The sequence below is a fragment of the Juglans regia genome, chromosome 5, assembly GCF_001411555.2.
Source record: "Juglans regia cultivar Chandler chromosome 5, Walnut 2.0, whole genome shotgun sequence".
NCBI lineage: Eukaryota > Viridiplantae > Streptophyta > Magnoliopsida > Fagales > Juglandaceae > Juglans > Juglans regia.
Genome location: NC_049905.1, coordinates 8749121 through 8770036, shown reverse-complemented (window position 1 = coordinate 8770036; position 20916 = coordinate 8749121). Strand labels below are relative to the sequence as shown.

General features: G+C 34.3%; 1 protein-coding gene and 1 pseudogene across 1 annotated transcript; both read right to left on the bottom strand.

The window, feature by feature from the left end:
* Window positions 1-6501: 6501 nt before the first annotated feature.
* Window positions 6502-7539, bottom strand: LOC108979191 (dirigent protein 25-like). Its single transcript, XM_018949809.1, has one exon. The coding sequence runs from the start codon at window positions 7453-7455 to the stop codon at window positions 6502-6504; it is 954 nt and encodes a 317-aa protein (XP_018805354.1). The 5' UTR covers window positions 7456-7539.
* Window positions 7540-10954: 3415 nt separating this feature from the next.
* On the bottom strand, window positions 10955-20586 carry LOC108979178 (annotated as a pseudogene).
* Window positions 20587-20916: the final 330 nt, after the last annotated feature.

The following is a 20916-nucleotide window of genomic DNA, read 5'->3' as shown; positions in this document are numbered from 1 at the left end:
ATATTGTTAGCTACTTGTACTAGAATAACTCAAATCCCAATATACGTAACTTAATAACATTTCATAACTTGTCCGTACAATCCTTTAATTTACTACATAACCAAAATACAAACATTTGTCTTCAAGTGGCATATTTCATAAGTCACATCATCCCAATAGCATTGTTTAGAAATTACACATACTAATCATAAGCTTGAAATAAATATAACATCTCTAGCGAAACTCAACATACAAAAGCACGTCTTGTCTTATCTTGTTTGTTCTTCCTTGGATTTGGTTCTACATACAAAAGCACATCTTCTAAGGTTTTAATGGGCGAGACTATAGTAAGACTACCACAATGAGAGTTTTCGAAATCTCATTAAGTTAAACTTAGAACCATGCGCAAAGGTAACATGCTATGACCAGAAATAAACATATGTATGAATGTATGATCATGAAACTTGCTTTTCATAAGAATATATTTTTCACCCATCTAGATTCCTAAACATCTCTATTCATAAAACATCCTTCATCCACTTTTAGTCTTGCTTATAGTACCCCCACAACTCCCCTTAATAAAATCCGTATGTACTCCCGGTTATCTTCACCACACTGCAGGTAACACCCGCTAGTTTAAATTCATCTCAAGAGTATTCAAGGTTTTATGAAAACGTCATTCATGTTAAGTATTCTCTAGCCCCCAAGCGAGAAGGCACATGCCCTCACTCCAAGACCGTTACTATCTCATTCAAGGTCATTGATTGTTCTTCATCAACTCAGGAGAAACCACTCCATATCTGCTCACTCTAAAGTGGAAATAGGAACTCCACTACTATAATCCTCCATCCTAGCTTGGGGTCGCGACATATTTTCAAAAAGTTTCTATACATAAACAAATGTTTTATGTCATGTAATCATGCTTTATAAATTATGACAATTATTCTTATTATTGACATGTGATTCTACGTGAATACAATAATTAAAGTAAACTTTGCACGAAATGGCATTTATTATCCAATAAAAAATGATGTTATTAATGAATAAGTTAGAGATTAACTTACAACTTCCTTTGCTAAAGATGTGTTCCTCTATTTGGTACAAAGTAGTCTAAAGTTAGAATCTCACTAAAAAACAAAAAAAAAAAAAAAAATTAAATTAGTGAAGATCAAAACTGAGCAAAAACATTTGCAGTTAAGTTTCTCAAATTATGACAATTGTACCAATACCCTAAATTTTCACTATTTGCACTTCGGCCTCAAAATTAACCATTTTTCACAAACCGCATTCTTTTTCTATTGTAAACTCTTTTCTAGGCTAAAAACACAATTTATCAAACATTGAACAAGAGAAAAGTGTCATGTCCGAATCACTTAAGCCTTAATAATTCACTAGATGAACTTTGAAGCCTAATCTTATACGTACCTGTAACAACCTAAACGAGAATTATCACTTGTTATCATTCTAAACCAGAGTTTGATATCACATTAACACACTTGTTCAAGCCACGTATTTCTAATTTGAAGAAAAACAACATCAAACCTAAACTTATACCCAAGAACATCAATCCGAGAACCTTTTCTTGTGCTTTATTTCTAATGTACATGATTTAGTTATAAAATCTTCAAGGTGACCTAAGATTGTAAACATACTCTTGTTGAATAACATTTCTTCAAAGTTCTAAAACTATATAATAACATAAATTTGGGAGATACACATCTTGAGAAAATGATATACAAACCATAGTCTAGCCAAGACTTGTTTCTACCATTATAGAGCATATAACTTCTATTTACTTGAGTCTTAAGTATTAATCACACATATGAACAACAAAATTATGTTATAAAACTAACAGAAACTAGACTCATCATACAAGCCATATATCTTGACATTTTTAACCCAAAAACTCAAGTCATCAACAACTTATAGTAAATCGGCTCATTACCAAGACTCAAACCAACAAGGATCATCAATAAGCAACTATTAACTTCCAGAAAACATGCTCAGTACTCACTAACATTCCTATCGTCTAGACATAGAGAAATGGAAAGGAAGAAGATGAAGAAATTGAGCTTACCAAATGCTAGAACTTGAAGTAAAATGCCCCTTTCCTACTTCACTATCACTCTTGCTCTCGGTTCTTACAATATAGTTGTATGTGTGGTGTGCTTTGTGTGTGTGAAGGAGGATCAAAGAAGGGGATGAAGAATTCTCGGCAACTAGAACAGAAAGAAGAAAGGAAATGAAGAAGAGTGAGGTCCGACCATGGGTGTAATGCCCACTAACTCTCTCTCTCTCTCTCTCTCTCTCTCTCTCTTTCCCAACTTTTGTGACACATGCATGGCATAAGATGAGGCCTAGTGATGTGTTGTCCTAAAAGCTACAAGATGGTGCATGCCGTTGATGGTGTGACAAGTGGAGAAGGGAGGAGAACACATGACTGTGAGTTCCGATTGCTGATTTGGCATGTCCAAGTGCTACGTGTCACTCATGCATTGGCCCATTTGGCACCACGTCATCACAAAATTTTATTACTCCAAAAATTTCTAACAATTCCAACTGACAAGGGTACCAACAGTTTAGGCTAATTATGTTTATATGTCCCTCTAAAAATTTCGATTATGTTTAGCCTCGGGTTCCTTTGAAGATCATGAAATAATTATTGATCTTATGACAAAAAAATTTAGTTATTTTAATCCATGTCATTCAAATTCCTATTAGATCAACGGTCCATAGTAATTTGGATCTAAGTTCTCTCTTGGGTATCACAGAGCCTATAAGTGCGAAGGATGAGGGTGAGAGACAAAAGCCGGGAGAGGGGTGATGGATTGTACGTGTTGTTGGTTATTGGCTTTGTGGGGTGTTGAGCATGAGGAAAGAGTGATTCATCAAAGATGACATTTCGAGCAACACATAGGCGACCGGTGGATTTATCTTGCATTTGTAACCATGGTGGAGAAGACTATATCTAAGGAAGATCCATTGTTTCGAGCAAAATTGCACCATAGTTGTATTGTATGGGCGAAGATGTGGCCAACAAGCACATTCAAAGACACATAGGATGGTATAGTCAGGTGGTTGTTTGGAAAGTAGATCAAATGGCCATTTGTGGTGGGTGGTTGGTGATGGGAGAATGTTTATGAGATATGTGACGGTAAGGAAAGCATCGTCCCAATAGAGAAGAGGAATTGATGAAGCGGCCAAAAGGCTTAACCCCATCTCGACATTGCGACAATCCTTGCATTCAACGGAGCTGTTCTATTGGTGAGTGTAAGGACAGGTCATGTGGTGAGAGATACCACATTTGGAGAGCATGGGACTAAGAAGATTAAATTCACCACCATAGTCAAATTGGATATATTTAATTTTACGATCAAATATGCATAGACATGAACTTTAAATTGAAGAAAAAAGGATAAAACCTTAGATTTATTTGACAATGGAAAGAGCCACACAAATTTACTAAAGTCATCTACGAAAGAAATATGATATTTATTATTGCTGGCAGATGTGACAAAAGATAATTAGACATCAGTAAATATTAACTGAAGGGGACCATAAAAAATATATAAGGAGGGGGGGAAAGGAAGAACATGACTCTTTCCTAACTGACAAGCATTACAAATTGAGGGTGGATTTTATTGACTAAAGGGTGATTGTGTTTGGACAGAACTTGACAAGGGCTTGAGGAGAGGCTAAACGCTGATGTGAGTGATCAAAGGTGCTGCGTTCTCCAATTGAAGCAGATGGGGTTAGATTAGGTGTGACCTTAGAAAGCTCAGTGGATATAATCCATGTTCACTCTTGTCGTGTTGGTCAAGCTGTACACGCCCTCTGTTGTGGTTGCGTCCAGATGAGTTAGATATGTGATAGGTGCCAAAGGAGCCAGATTGCTGTCAAGAGGAAGTGTTGTGCCAGGGTTGTTGTGAGTAGCCACCTGTGCTAGCGGAGACTGTTTTCCTTTCAAGCTGCAGTTCATGGGTCAAGAGGTGGCCATAAAGGTTGTTGAGCATCATGGGGTCCAACCGATGGTCACAAATGTGATAAGGGGACCCATACTCAGAGTTGAGTCCTAGGAGTAAGTAAGTGACCACTTCAAAGTCTTACAACGGCTGACCCATAGTGGCAAGGGTGTTGATAAGTGTTTTGAATTTGTAAAAATAATATGAGATCGGAGGCTGCCCTTCTTTAGGTTGGAGAGTCAAGAGCGAAAATTAAAGACGGGGGGAGTGGGAAGAGGATAAGACCATTGTTTCGAATGCCTTTCAAACATTGGGAGATGTGGTTAGCAGTGCAACGTGAGAGAGAACGTTTTGGAGAGGGGGGATGTGATTGTGCTAGGAATAATTTGATCTTGTTGGGTCCAGTTGAGGAAGGCAGGGTTCTCCATTAGGACAATTGGATTGGTGGGGGTTGGGATGGTTGATGATGGGAAAGCGATGGTGCTGTCGAGATAATTGATCATGTTTTGTCTATGAAGATAAGAGACAAGTTGAACTTTCCAGAATAAATGGTTATCTCTGGTTAATTTCAGGGCGATAAGATTGTGCTGATTAATGAGAGAAGAGGATGGAGAGGAGGAATGTGGTGCAATGGTAGAGGAGCTAGACGAGGATGACGTTAGTGACGTGTGTCAAAGGCTTTAGATACCATAAGCAAGCACATACTTGAAAATTTCGAGAAAATATGTAATCAACTTCCACCATTTCACATATTGATTGTGATTAGGAGGTTTTCTTAGTACATGAAATCCTACTACTCTAACTCAAAGTTTACTCACACACTAGTTTGAGGAAGTTTATATATTTGATTTAGGGGACTTTCTAGGTACAAGTGGTTTGACGCACCAAATCGCGTGTCAATACTCACATAGTTTTTTTTATTATAAAATAAAAAATAAAAGAATGCCTTACATTAATATTGGTGCTCGATTTGGTACGTAAAATTACTTGCAAGAAGATCTTTTCTTGATTTAGGGATTGCTCTTATGATCTTTATCTTGATGTTCTAGCTTTTGTATTAATGCTATTGACTTCCTTTTGAACTGTTATAGTACGGAGTATGGATTTGAGTTGTCTTAATAATATTTTTTAAAAAGAATTTTGTTATTCATCATTATTACGCACATTAGACATTTTTTTTTATTTTATTTTTTATAAACTAATTAAATTTTTTTAGTTATTATCCATACACCATATATTTAGTAAGAAAAAAAAATTATATGTAATGTGTAATATCATAATAATGAATATAATTTGTGTTTTTTTTTTTAAAAAGGCCACGTTGACGTGAAAATGCGATAGAAATGTTGTACGTACGGAGAATTAATCTTTATTTTTAGAATGCAACTTTTGGCGCATCAACGTGTCATCCCCAAGACGGGCCAAATGATCAAACGACAGGTGGATGGTAATTAACTCCAATATTACAGGTTTTCCGGTGGGGCTAGCTAGCTACTCCATTATCTCGGTTTTCTGTTGAATCTTTATGATCTCTTACGCAATTGAGGAGGCAAAAGATCAATCAGAACTCGGAATATCAGTAGCTGTATAAACCAACAATAATCCCAATTATCTATTTATACCCAAATATTAATTTGATAAGCTTCTAACTTTGGCTATATTTGTCTTGGACGACTGGAAGAAAATGACAGAAAAAAGGGGAGAAAAGTCCACCCTTCAACGATGATCTACTACTGCATGTATGCATCACTTTTGAACTTTTGGTGATTATTAGATACTATTTTTAAATGAGTGATTAATAGATACTAGTTACTGCATTCACATGCATGTTATCGTAGGATGATATGTCAATTAAAAGAAGAAATCTATTCGTCAATTAAAAAAAGAAATCTCATCATCCTCTGATTATCATCCTATGATTATGTGGTATTAGATTATAAGTTTACAATTAAAATATAATAAATAGTCTACAATCATCTAATGTCACATCATGAGATGATGATAATTAAAATAATAAGTAGTAGCATTACTCCAATTAAAATTAGTATTTATATAAACAATTTTAATTACAGTATAATATATCGTAATTTGTTATAAAGTACCACGTCATCTATTCTCATAGAATACTTGGCAATTTATTCTTTTTAATACATGTAGAAAGCTTATAATATTAAGATATAAAATAAATAATAAAATTTACATATTCCAGGTCATCAGTTTAAGCTTTTAGGACAAATTGTGATTTCACATGATATCAGAACAGAGATCATGAGTTCGAATCCTGACTCTACACTCTATCTCATTTAATTAAATATTTATCGGGTCACTCATTGAAAGACTGGCCCACACATGAAGAAAAATATTAAGATATAAAATAAATAATAAAATTTATATCTTCCAATCATGTTAGTTAATTTAATAAAGGCCCAAATTTATGCATCACAAACCGCAATAATTTTGAAGATTAAGCACAAGAGTTTTTAATATCCATCTCTCTCATATATATAGAGATTGTTGATAAACAAAACAGCCAATTACTTAAATCTAATTAAACACAGTACTAGTAAGTAAGATACGCAGTAATCTGCAGCAAAGTCTCGACTCCATCACTGTCATGCTGGTTTGTCGCCGGAAAAGTCTTTACAGTGGCATAACCCTTAGCATTGACATACTTTCCGGTGCCTCCCATGACTGCAAGATGCGATTCCGAGACAGCAGTCCGATGAACACCAAAGAAACTGAGGGTATCAGAATAACCACCACTCTCAAACATGGAGGTGAAAGCCAGGGTTTGGCTTGTTCCATCTTCTGAACTGGCTACGTAAAACCCTTGTGCCTTCCCAACCAAACCTGACCCAAGTTCATGCCCTTCGGTCAGTTCATCGTCAAAGACAGTCAGTGTCCCGAACATAACTTTCTGAAGGGTAATTCCTGCAGGGAGCTGAGCGCCATTCACGGTCGGAATGCCGTTGATCAGGTTATTATTGTTCCCATTGTTTTGGATCACGTTGGGGATATTTCCTCCGAGGCCGGTGAGAAAAGGAATGTTGTTGTTGTTCAAAACTCCATTATTGTTGTTGTTGTTTTGGCCCGGAACGCCATTGTTAACTGGGATGACTGCACCGTTTGGCTTGGCGAAGGGGACTTGACCGTTGACTGCTGGATTGGTGACAACCCCAGTCAGGGCTTTGGCTGAGGGATTCGAACCACCGAGGATGTCGTGCATGAAGAATGACAAATGGTGGTCATCTGTTCCGGCAACTGTAGCCGTAGTTGCTGCAGTTGGATTGCCGGTTACTACAGGAGGTACGCCGGAAACTGTAGCCGTAGTTGCTGCAGTTGGATTGCCAGTTACCACAGGAGGTACGCCGGAAACAGTTGTAGTTTCAGCTGAATCTGGTTGCTCCGGTGTGGTTGCCGGAACAATGGTGTCCTCGTCGAGGATTCGAGCAGATGCAGGGAATGTGACTGTAAGAACTAAAAAGAGTAGCCAGAATAAGCTGATCTTGATCATCTTGAGTGGAATTTTAATGTGTTGAGAGGTACTTGCCAGGAGTTTTGTAAGGGGTATGAGGAGCTAATTTAGGAAGATTGATGATTTTGAGAAGGTTTTCTATGGACTATTTAATGATAGATCAAGGTAATTTGGATGGGTATATATACAAGGAATTGAAAAGACCAAAGAAGGAATGATAAGATCATGATCATGGAGTTGATGAGATGGAGTGGGTGTACGCATTTCCCAGTTTGAGTGTATTGGTTGGAACTTTTTTTTTTAATCATGGGCGCATTGGTTAGGATAATTAAATAAGCTTTGCATAGAAGGAATAATTAGGAGCTTAAAATTAAGAAAAAAAAGTAAGGAGCTTAGGAAAATTAAATAAACACAAAAATGTTGATAAAAAATTAAAAAAAAAAAACAAATGGCCACAATGAGGGTGGCCGGAACCGCCCCCCCAAGAGCCACCCGACGACCTCGGAGAAACAAATGAACAAATTAATGCTACTAATTATAAGATTAATCCAAGTAACATAATATTCAAGTAACATAATATTAATGCTACAAACGATAATCTTGAATTAGAATCTGGTGTACACTAATTTACGTGCTTACACCTTCCGGTAACAAGCTTACACATGAACATTCAACGAAATATAAAAAATATAACTCCACCCACATTGAATTAAATCCACAAAAATATAAATTAAGAAACTACTGGCCGTGTAGCTGTGTATCCTACAAGCATGTGGTGATCTGGCTGTGGCCGGCCGCCACCCCTAAATTAAACCAACTCGCGCGCCCAAGATGGCAAGGTCCACCTCAAGGGACGTGGGTCTACAGCCACACCGCACAAAGGTGGATCTTCGGACACCTTGAGAGGTTGCTAGACCTCCCTTAGAGTGGTCTTAGGCCTTGTTTATTTTCGTAAATGAGATGAGTTGAGATTAATGTTAAAAGTTGAATAAAATATTATTAGAATATATTTTTTTAATATTATTTTTGTTTTAGAATTTAAAAAAGTTAAATTGTTTATTTTATTTTGTTTGAGAATTTGAAAATGTTGTAATAATTAGATTAGATGTTATTATATGAGTTGAGAGGAGTTGTAAAAATAAATGAGACCTCAATTTTTATATTTTCAAATTTAAAAAAGATGTGAAAAATAATCGTATACAAAGTAGTTGTTTTAAAAAGAATTAGTAGAATCAATATTGTATGGCAATTTGGGATTAGAGATTGCAAAGCTTTTTACACATGATGAGATGAGATGAGATCATGAGATAAGTTGAGATGAAAGTTAAATAAAATATTATTATATTGTTATTTTTTTAATATTATTATTATTTTAAAATTTTAAAAAATTGAATTATTTATTGTATCAAGCCTTTGGCTTTAATAATGTTTTTGGGGGAGGGATTGACACAAAGGCTTTCAATCTTTTAGAGTTTGTATTTAAAATGTGGACACATGCAAGGGCTTGTATAATTTGTGAGATTTCAATCTTTTATAGTTTTTTTTTCGATGTTTTTTAATTAAATATGTATATATATATATATATATATAATGCAAGGTTTAGTTTGTTTTTATAAACAATCTCATTTCATATAATCTAATTATTACAATTTTTTTAAATTTACAAATAAAATACACAAAGCAATTCAACTAATTATTCAAATCTCAAAATAAAAAAATATTTTAATAATATTTTATTCAACATTCATGTCATCTGAATTATCAAATGAGGCCTAAGTCTCGTAATATTAATACCGACAATAAGATATATTATGAGAGTTAATTAATTTATATATTTTTTCCATACATTCTAGTCTTAAAGTTGGAACATAAACTTCAAGAAGCTTGAATCTCAATCGTGGAGTCTTCCACGTGTCCAAGAGGAACTCCACGTTATCCTCACTACTAGGGCCACTTCAATGGCAAGGGCTGACGGTGAGGTCGTTGAGCAAAAGTCAAAGCCCTCTTAAATGTTTGGGTTAAATGTTAATAATATAGTCCATATGATTTGGCCTTCAATAGATCAATATCTAAACTCTAATATTTGAAGTTTTTCATTCATATACTCTCAATATCGATTTTTTCAATCCTTTCATTACAGATCTGTTAGACCCACCAACGTAATCCATACCACATGCCTTGTGAGCCACATCACCAATAAAATGTTGTATATATCCACGTGTATAGTCCATGTGTCACAACAAGTAAACAATAAAGATATCCGAAAATAAAGAAAAAAACTAAACAAATTTAAACTAAGAATTTAACAAAAAAATACATATTGAGAGTGGGATCTCCCCCTTGATCCTATCAAAGTTTCTCACTAAGGTGACCACCCCTTGGATGGGGAGGGGCAGGACCCAATCCATCATTAATTTTTAATTATTTTTGAATTTAAAATGTTTTTTTTTAAGTTTCCTTTATTTTAAAATATTTTTGAACTTTTTTTTTATTTGCTGTGACACAGTACTATTTGAAGGTGTTTAAACCATACAACATACACCATTCACATAACATGATTTGATTTATAAGATTCAAATTTTAAAATTTATATATCTTTCAAATCAAATTATATTACGTGGATGGTGTGCCATGTAAATGCATTCAAATAGAATTATTCGACACGTGAATGGTATATGTAGGCGCTAAACATGATCAAAATATCCGAAATTAAGAGCACATGGATGAAAAGGTCCAAAGTAGAATTTAAATACCAATTTGCCTAAAACTCCCAACCACAAAACTTAAAAAAAAAAAAAAAAAAATTATTCTCAAACAGATGTGTAGAGCACATCTAGTAAAGTATTTACATGACATAATTTAATTTGAAAAATAAATTTTAAATTTGAATCTTACAAATCAAATATTGTAATTTAAATAATGTGAGGGTGATGTGTTCTACACACCTGCTTGAGAATATAATAACTCGACTTTTTAATTCAACCCTTAGTATTTTAAGGCAATGTAACACCGACTGATCATGATTTGGTTGCTGACATTAATCTAGTAGTATCTAAGAATTATTCTATTCTCAAGTCGGTGTGTAAAGTATACAATTCATATCACTTAAATGGTAAGCAATTTGATTTGTAAGATTCAAATTTTAAAATTTATCTTTCAAATATAATTATGTTACATATATAATATGTCGTGTAGAAGCATTAGAATAGCAGTACTCAATATCTAAAGTTCATCACAACTCTTCATTTAAGTTGCAAAGTGAATAGGCATTCTTGTGTGGAGTTATTCTATTCTCAAGTTGATGTGTAGAGCACACCATCCACATCACTTATTTTAAAAATTCTCCTCCAAATCAAATTATGACGTGTAAGCATTTAAATAAATATGTTATCCACACTAACTGATAAATAGAGTTTTTCTCCCTAAGTATTTTGGGTTTTTGTTTTTGGAGGGGGGGCCTGCACCATGCGGATATTACCTCTAATCTCAATTTACTATTCAAACCTTAACTCTGTTACATTTGATTAGTTAGATATTCTTAACGGAGTTGGTACCAAGCACCAGAAACGAAGACCTGAAATTAAAACAGACGAGAGATCAACGGAAGAAGGTGAGATCAATGGAAGAGTCGAAGACCCATTTGTCGGCCATAAGGTTGAAACCCCATTATATGTTGCCGTGTAAAATTACATCAGTGTCCATGAACAAATCTGGAGCATCTCGACCTATGGATTCGAAGCTCCTCATGAGACCTACAAGAATGACGGTGGATACCCACAAGAGGTCGTTTGATAAAATGGTGTGAGTATCCCCTAGTATATCCACTGCCATTTGTATTAATATGATCATTTTCACAGACCTTACTACCAGCAAATGCCCCTACCCTTACTCCTTACTTCAAATCCACTTAGGACCTTTCTTAAAAAGAAAAATATAGTAAGAAGAAGAGAGAAACAAAAGAAGAAGAGCAATATCATGAACAGATCAAGATGAGTTTTTGTGCATATCCCATAATCAATCCCCCCAAAATATGGGTGGCTAGAAAGTCAAACTAATTTTTAAATTAACATACTTTTGAACTTTAATGCCAAAAGTTGGAAATGTTGTCCCCTAACATCGGACCCATATTCTCCTCAGATTTTAAAAACCCAGTTCTTCTATACACAATTTCCGCAGGTAAACGCTGTGTCACGTGATATTAAAAAAAAAAACAACAAAAACGAGAAAGCGAGCAGACTTGAAACCCATTTCATTCTTCTGTTTCCCGCTTCTGATCCTCTGCGTGTGAGACCCATCTGCACATTGAGCCATTTGCCAAGGTTTCTTAGTCGATTGAAACCCAGCTCGCATGGACGTACCACGATCCAAGTTGATCCAACTGCGTTGGGTGCCCAAACGTAAGGCCGGTCTGCGTTGGGCTAGGTCAAGCAGAGCGTTGTTTGGGCCAGCTTGGTGGGCTTGGTTTGGGTCAGCATCTTAGGTTAGATCCATGGGCCAGCATCTCGAGTAAGCTTTCGTGGGTCATCTTCGTCCCATACCATCGCCACCACTACGTATCATCATCTGTGATTCAATCTGCAATTTTAACATTTGATTAAATATTTTGGACACTGATACACAATCAAGCATGTTGTGACTTAGTTGGTTTTTTTCTTCCACAACATGTTCTGATTTAGATTAAATATTGTTAACAAAAATGCTTGCTGCATAGAGTTAACTGCATAGAAGAACTGTATTGTTAAATACAAAATTTTTGCATTGCATAGAGTTAGATATGTAGAAATTTCTTAGCTGAAAACATTAATTTTATGATTATTTAATAATTATTAAAGTTTAGTTGTTGTTAAATATACAAAATGTTTGGAGTAGATCATTAAAAGAATTGTTCAAATGATCTTTTTATTTTGCTACCCATACAAAAGAATTAATATATTACCCAATAATATTAAAAATATTGAAGATTGATGTTGGTAAAGTTTGATTAGTGTGGTCCTTTAAAAAAAGTCGTGCTTGTCTTTGAATATATTGCATGGGTTGGTTAGCTAGGGAGTGCCAATTGATCAACAATGATCTTGGGTGAAGGGTGATAATTCTTTTTCCTAATGTACTTAGTTCAATTCTAAAAAACAGCCAATGGATGATTATAATTGAGAACCATGCAACCAGAATCATCAACAGTTCAAACTTGAAAAAGAGTGGTGAACTTAATTTCTAAGTACCTTCTTTTAGCCTCATAATTAATTCAATGGATGATCGATCGGATATATATAATTTCTAGTAGATCGATGTGTAATCTGTGCGATGTGAACAATTACTGATTTGTAAGAAAACTCATAAACAAATAAGATGTGAAAAAAAGAAGAAGCTAAAACAGGCAAGACAAAACTGTAATTTTGTCCACTATTCATTTCTTGATAGACTCTTTTATATAAGGAGATATATATAATAATATTATAACTCTGTCATTTGGATCTCTCTCTTAGTTTTTTATACTTTTGTTCTTGTTCTTATCCATAATTCATAACCAATGGCACTAGCCAATAGTACTCTTAAATGGTCAGTTTTAAGGAGTGCATTGCAAATTGTCAAAAAAATTTAATAGATCTTTCTTATATATCAATAAATTAGAATTTGGTCTCACTTAGAATTTTATCGTAACTACATGTTGTTTTCCTATTTTATTTCAAGAAATTAAATTAGAATATAATATTCACATTAGATTATTTCTTTTTTAAAATTTTTAATTATCTGTGTGAAACATATTTAACAAAAAAACCCAAGTCACTAGAATGTTGGCTCAGTAGTATGCAATCGTACTACTTCAAAACTTTTAAATATATGACGTTACATTCATAAATTATTCAACAAAATACATAACTTAATTTATGGTTAACATATATTACCTCCTTTTTATTAGTCCTATATAGATTGTTTCCATAGCTTAACGACCCTTTCTCTTAATTTCAACATATGAAAATGTTAGATGTAAAATTATCGATATTTATATGGAAGAATGCAAGTTTGAAATTTATTTTTTTTTTATTTTTTACTCGGTTTTTTATCAATTTGTTAAAGGTATTCTTAAAAATTTTCAATTCAACTATTTATTTTAAACCTAAAAATATCCGATCCCTCCAAATTTATAATTATGGCTTTGTCCCTAACTCTATTATTAATTTCATGTGACTTTATATATATATATATATATATATATATATAGCTTTATAGCTTTCTGAGTGTAGGCCGTAAAATTTGGAAACAAACTTCAAAGAATTTGAATAAAAAAATCTCATTTGAGTACATAAAAGAACTTACAATAATGAGGGCTTTGATATGAACCCTAGTCAGCTTTATCTCTGAGGTTTCATCCTCTGAAAAATCAAGCAATATGTCAATAAAATCCTTGACCTGAGTCTGATCTCCATCACTAATATCTTTTCTTTCTCAATTTTCCTTCTTTTTTCCTCAACTCGTCACGCTCTGCAATAACTTTCTCCACCAAAGCATCAAACCTTCCATGAATGTCATCAATCCTCTTCCCAAATCCGTGCAAATCTAGATGCTTGCAAAACCATATGTAATCAGACACATTAAACTCCCCCAAAATCCACGTCACGTCACGCACTACAAACATAGCCTCCTCAGCCCGACCAATCATCATTTTGGAGATGACATTGTTGGACAACTTCAACAACTCCTATGTAACATTAACAACCTCGCCAGCCTCAGATTTGCTGGCAAAAACTAGCAAGAGCTGGCGGTATTCCCTTTCTCGGAGGGAGAGGAAGTTCTTCATAGTATAGCTTCCCAAGAGCGCCTCATTTGTGCTCAACCTCCGGATGAACTTCCAATATGGTCCATACGGCACAAATGCAAGGGAAGAGTTATAGGTAAGGCAGGAAATGGCCATGGTGTGCTTATGTGAACTGAAAGAACATTGTATTTCAAAAGCATATTTGCATATTCTGGTGTCAAGGCTACGATGCATGGGATTGAGCCAAGACGGAGGGAAAACAAAGGACCATAATGAAGGGAGAGTTTGTGGAAAGAATGGTGGATGATAGGGCCGAGGAGATGGAAATGCCCTATTATTGGTAATGCTATAGGGCTTGGTGGCACCTTGGATTTAAATGGGAAAATTTTAAAGAGAATGATTAAGATCAGAAAAAGAAGGAAGAGGGGAAGGATTAGGAGCTGATCTTGAATCATGGCTTTAATTAGAACAAAAAAGAGAAAAACAAAAAACTTTGCATCAATATAATTTAATTATATAATTTAGAAGATGATCACATGAACACAAAAACTAAAATAACTTTCACAAAATCAAAATAAAAAAAAAAATCAGTAGAAAAATTTCTTTATCCGTTTATGATCATTAATTTCAATGATGATGATCATAAACCATGTAGTACCACCTGCATGCACATCTTTAAAATTAACAAGTTTAAACATGTGCTTAGCACTTAATTACAGGATAATTTAGAGATAGAACAGTATTTGGAGAGGGCTTCTACAGTTGGCCAGGCACTGTTCGATCGATCTTACAATTCGAAGCATGCAATTATAATTTGTGAATTCCAATCCTTATTATATACAGTTGCTGGCCAGAATATTAGATATGCAGCTCATCATGTACTGGGCATGATGAAAGTGACGGTAATATCACGGAATGTACGTAGGGCATTAATTGCGTCGGGGGAGGCATAAATTATTTATAAATGGTTAATTAACTACGTACACCTATGGTTAACTTCGGTACGTCATTAGGTAAGCTTCAGCAACTCGACTCTTTAAAGTTGGGCATGCAAAGGAGAAGAAAAAAAAAAAGCTGAAGAGGGCAGTCTTGGATTAGGGAGTCTTCGTTGTTAAAGTCAGTAGAATATTTTAGAAGTTTATAAATAATAAGAGAGTCTCGAGAGCTTTTTCATTCTTGAAAATTGCTATTTATATGGGAGTCTGGGGAGATAGATCGTGCCTGTCCCTGTGAAATCCATATCATTTTTACTGTTCCTTTTGTCAGAGTGTTTTAAATGTGACGTGCCTCTACAACGGCCTCATTAATGTGGCGTGTTGCTCAAATAGTAGTGTCATTAATGCGGCGTTGTTCTCTGATTTGCTTTACTTTACTAGTGTCTTTGGTGGTTCGTCAATGTTCACTTTTCAGAAGATCAAAAGTTCTCCGTCTTCGGTAGTCCGTTGATGTTTGACCTACTATTTCTTGTTTGATTTTTTATTTTATTTTTTATTTTTTCTTTTGTAGTTTCTCAATATTTCAATTTTATTAGAAGAAAATATAAATGTTTTAGTCATAAAAGTAAATTCATAAATTGACATGATTTAATATCGTATATTAATTTGTAAAACTACTTTTATTATAAAATAGATATAATATATTACATGAAACCACAATGAGGGTGGCCGGAACCGACCCCTCGGAGAGCCACCCCGATAGCCTCGGAGAAACAAACGAACAAATTAATGCTACTAATTATAAGATTAATCCAAGTAACATTCAAGTACTATTAATCTTGAATTAGAATCTAGTGTACACTAATTTACAGCTTACACCTACAGGTAACAAGCTTACATATGAACATTCAACGAAATATTAAAAATATAACTCCACCCACATTGAATTAAATCCACAAAAATATATAAATTAAAAAACTACTGGGGTAGATGTGTATATCCTACAAGCATGTGGTGATCTGGCTGAGGACGGCCGCCAGCCCCAGCATGGGGTGGCATGCATCTAAACCAACTCGCGCGCCCAAGACGGCAAGGTCCACCTCAAGCGAGGTGGGTCTTCAGCCATACCGCGCAAAGGCGATCTTCGGACACCTTAAGAATGGCAACTATTCCTTCGGTGGGTCAGGCCATGGGCTTTAATAATGTACGTTTTTGGGGGAGGGATTGACACAAAGGCTTTCAATCTTAGTTTTTATTTAAAGCGTGGACACATGCAAAGGCTTGTATAATTTGTGAGATTTCAATCTTTTTAGAGTTTTTTTTTTCCGATGATTTAGAATTAAAAACAAATATATTATGCAAGACCTGGTTTGTTTTTACAAATAATCTATTTAATCATTATAATTTTTCTAAACTCACAAACAAAATATAAAAAAATAATTCAATTTTTTCAAATCTCAAAATAAAAATAATATTAAGAAATTATATTCTAACAATATTTTATTCAACTTTTATCTCATCTCATATCATCTGCGTAACTAAACGATACCAAAGTCTTGTAATATTAATACAGACAATAAAATATGTTATGAGAGTTAATTAATTTATATATATTTTCCATACATTCTAAATCTTAAAGTTTGAACATATGTAAACTTCAAGAAGCTTGAACCTTAATCGTACGTGTCCAAGAGGAACTCCACGTTATCCTCACTACTAGAGCCACTTCAATAGCGAGGGCTGACGGTGGGGCCGTTGAGCAAATTAACTCAAAGCCCTCTTAATGTTTGGGTTAAATGTTAATATAGTCCATATGATATGGCCTTCATATAGATCAAATATCTAAACTCTTAATATTTTGAAGTTTTCGTTCATATTCTCTCAATATGGATTTTTTAAATCCTTTCATTACAGATGATCTGTTAGACCCACTAACGGAATCCATTCAGCACCTCAGGATGGTTGATAAGCTCTGCTAATGCCCATTCAGTTGCAATTGCTGTTGTATCTGTGCCCGCTGAGAAGAAATCTAGAAAGGTTGTACAAAGGTATATTAATAATATGAATTTTATATACCGTCTATCCCTACTGCATTCTTGATATATATATATATATATATATATATATAAGTAATGTTATACACCACAGTTTCATCATATTTTGATCATACTAAGTAATATGCGGCACATTCAACACCATTAGATGATAAAGAAACATGCAATAAATGATTATTTAATAGTGATAAGTGTGCCACATCTTATTTAGTGGGATGAAAATGAGATAGTAGTATGGTGTATAGAATTTATATATATATATATATATATATATATATATAATAAATATGAGTTTTAATATGCATATCAATTAGAACAACAAGTATGATAAATGTAAAAATAATCATAAATCTATGCAATAAATTTTAAAAATGATTATAATTGTACTTAAAAAAATGAAGGAAACATAAAACGTAAAGTTATTGAACACATACCAAATCAAATGTTTAGAGCTCATTGTTTTGAAATCATAATTTGATATGATATCTACACAATAATAATAATAATTTTATTATAAATAAAATCCCCACACCTTATGAAAAAACAATTCCAAGTCATGTATGAGGTGTGTGATGTGAGCAGCAGCTGATTTGTAGCAAAACTTGAACAAATAAGATAAGAAGACAAAAAAAAAAAAAAAAAAACAACCAAAACAGGCAAGACAAAACTGTAATTTTGTCCATCAAACAAAAATGCACTATTCATATCTTGATAGACACTTTTATATATACTAGCGGTTGGGTAATTGCGAGGCACATTTGCCCTGTTGAAAAATAACTTATTTTGTAAAATATAAATATGTTTTGGGTTAAAAAAAAACATAATCATAAGTAAAATAAGTAATATATAGAGAATTTTTTATGAACTCAATTTCTGCACCTAACAAGTGAAAAGAGATGTGGAGAATTTTTGTAATAGTGATAGTACTTCACTGCATAAATCGAAGCAAAGAAAAAAAAATGAGAAATGGTAAAATGAAGGGTTGGATTAGTATTTAATAAATTAAATTTGATAGTTTATGTATAATATGATATTTATATATTAATTATTTAAATTTTAAATTAGTTTAAATCAATGTTTAAATTTCTATTATTAGATCAAATCTAAGAAATTAAAATGAATGATTGAGATTAATTTCTTAGAAATATTTAATAAAATTTCATCATTTATTTAATTTATTTCAATATTTTAAATTAAATTAATATTTATGTATATTTAAATCAGTATTTAAATATTTTATTGTTAAATCATTTTAAAGATCCCATGACGAATGAACTGGATAAATGCCTATAACTTCTTCATTCTTCCTCACTTTTCCCTCCCCTCTCTCTCTCCTCCCTCAGCTCACGCGTATGCGGTACGCTGCCCCTCTCCCAGCCGAATCTTCCTCTGCCCAGCCCAACGCCACCCTGCGTCGGTGAGCCTCACCGCCTCTTCCACCGGCACCGCCTCAGTCCGGCGAGTCCCCCCACACCGGTCTCCCTCTCTCACGCTCTCTCTTCCTCTCTCTCAGCTGTGCACAGCCCGAATGGGTTTGATGTTGCTGCGCCGCCGTGCGCCATCCTCCGGCGCCACCACCTCCACGGTAGCCTCCTCTCCCACCGGCCATCCCCTTCCAGCGAGCTCGGCCTCCATCTCCCTATCGTTTGCTCCTACGAAATCTACCTCTCTCTTGCACGGGTTCTCCACACCCACGACGGAGCTCCACCTCCTCTGGCCACCGCACCACCACCGGGACTTCCTTTCGCCACCGACCACCTCTCGTAGCTGTCCTCACGCCCAGCCGAGCCACCATGCATGCTCACCTTCCCTCACGGACGCCCACTTCCCCTTAGACCACCTCCACCACCGTAATTTGTGGTATTTTTTTTTTATTTTATGGTATTTTTCTTGTGAATTTATAGTTAATTTGCGGTGATTTTGTTAATTTGTGGTATTTTGGTGATGATTTTACGATGATTTTGCTTCGAGGATGTTTTGTGATTTTGCCGTGATTTTGCTTCGAGGATGCCGTGGTTTTTTGATTTTACCGTGTATTTTTGTGATGATTTTATGATGATTTTGCTTTGGTTTTGTGATTTTGCCGTGTATTTTGGAGGATGTTTTGCGAATCTGCCGTTTTGCTTCGAGGATGTTTTGTGATTTTGCCGTTGATGTCATTGTTGATGTCATTGTTCATTACTATTCATAGAGCGATAGGCTCTTTTAAGTATAAGGAGATATAAGGGAGATATATATATATATATATATATAAATAATAATATTATAACTCTGTCATTTGTATAGCTCTCTCTTTTTTATACTTTTGTTCTTGTTCTTATTCATAATTCATAACTAATGGCACTGGCCAGTAGTACTCTTAAATGGTCAATTTTAAGGAGTGCGTTGCAAATTGTCAAAAAAGTTTAATAGATCTTTCTTATATATCAATAAATTAGAATTTGGTCCCACTTAGAATTTTATCGTAACTACATTTTGTTTTCTTATTTTATTTCAAGAAATTAAATTAGAATATAATATTCACATTAGATTATTTCTCTTTCAAAATTTGTAATTATCTGTGTGAAACATATTTAACAAAAAAAACCCAAGTCACTAGAACGTTGGCTACATAGTATGCAATCGTACTACTTCAAAACTTTTAAATATATAATGTTACAATTATAAATTATTCAACAAAATACAAAACTTAATTTATGGTTTACATATATTACTTCCTTTTTATTAGTCCTATATAGATTGTTTCCATAGTTCAACCCTTTCTCTTAATTCCAACATATATATGAAAATGTGAGATGTAAAATTATCGATATTTATATGGAAGAATGCAAGTTTGAAATTTATTTTTTCTTTTTATTTTTTACTTGGTTTTTTATCAATTTGTTAAAGGTATTCTTAAAAATTTTCAATTCAACTATTTATTTTAAACCTAAAAATATCCGATCCCTCCAAACTTATAATTATGGCTTTGTCCCTGACTCTATTATTAATTTCATGTGACTATTTATATATATATATATATATATATTTATATATATAGCTTTCTGAGTGTAGGCCGTAAAATTTGGAAACAAACTTCAAAGAATTTGAATAAAAAAATCTCACTTGAGTACGTAAAAGAACTTACAATAATGAGGGCTTTGATATGAGCCCTAGTCAGCTTTATCTCTGAGCTTTCATCCTCCGAAAAATCAAGCAATATGTCAATAAAATCCTTGACCCGAGGCTGATCTCCATCACCAATATCTTTTCTTTCTCCATTTTCCTTTTTTTTCCTCAACTCTTCACGCTCTGCAATAACTTTCTCCACCAAAGCATCGAACCTCCCATGAATGCCATCAATCCTTTTCCCAAATCCCTGCAAATCCATATGCTTGCAAAACCATATGTAATTAGACACATTAAACTCCCCCAAAATCCGCGTCATGTCACGCACTACAAACATAGCCTCCTCGGCCCAACTAAGCATCATTTCGAAGATGACATTGTTGGACAACTTCAACAACTCCTCTTTTTTCCTCGTCTACTGCGATTCTGTTGCAACGACATAATATGCTCAATTTGCACCATCTTCTTTCATTGCACTTGCTCTTGGACTTCATTGCCTATTCTTTTCTCCTGGTCTCTTTGTTGGTCCTGCAAGCGCATCTCTAAACGAGACTTTCGTTCTGAGAGATAGTCTAACTCTTGTTGTCTCGATCTCATATACTCATTCTCACGCCGTGAGCTTCTAAATCTTTGATAAGATTATTAATTC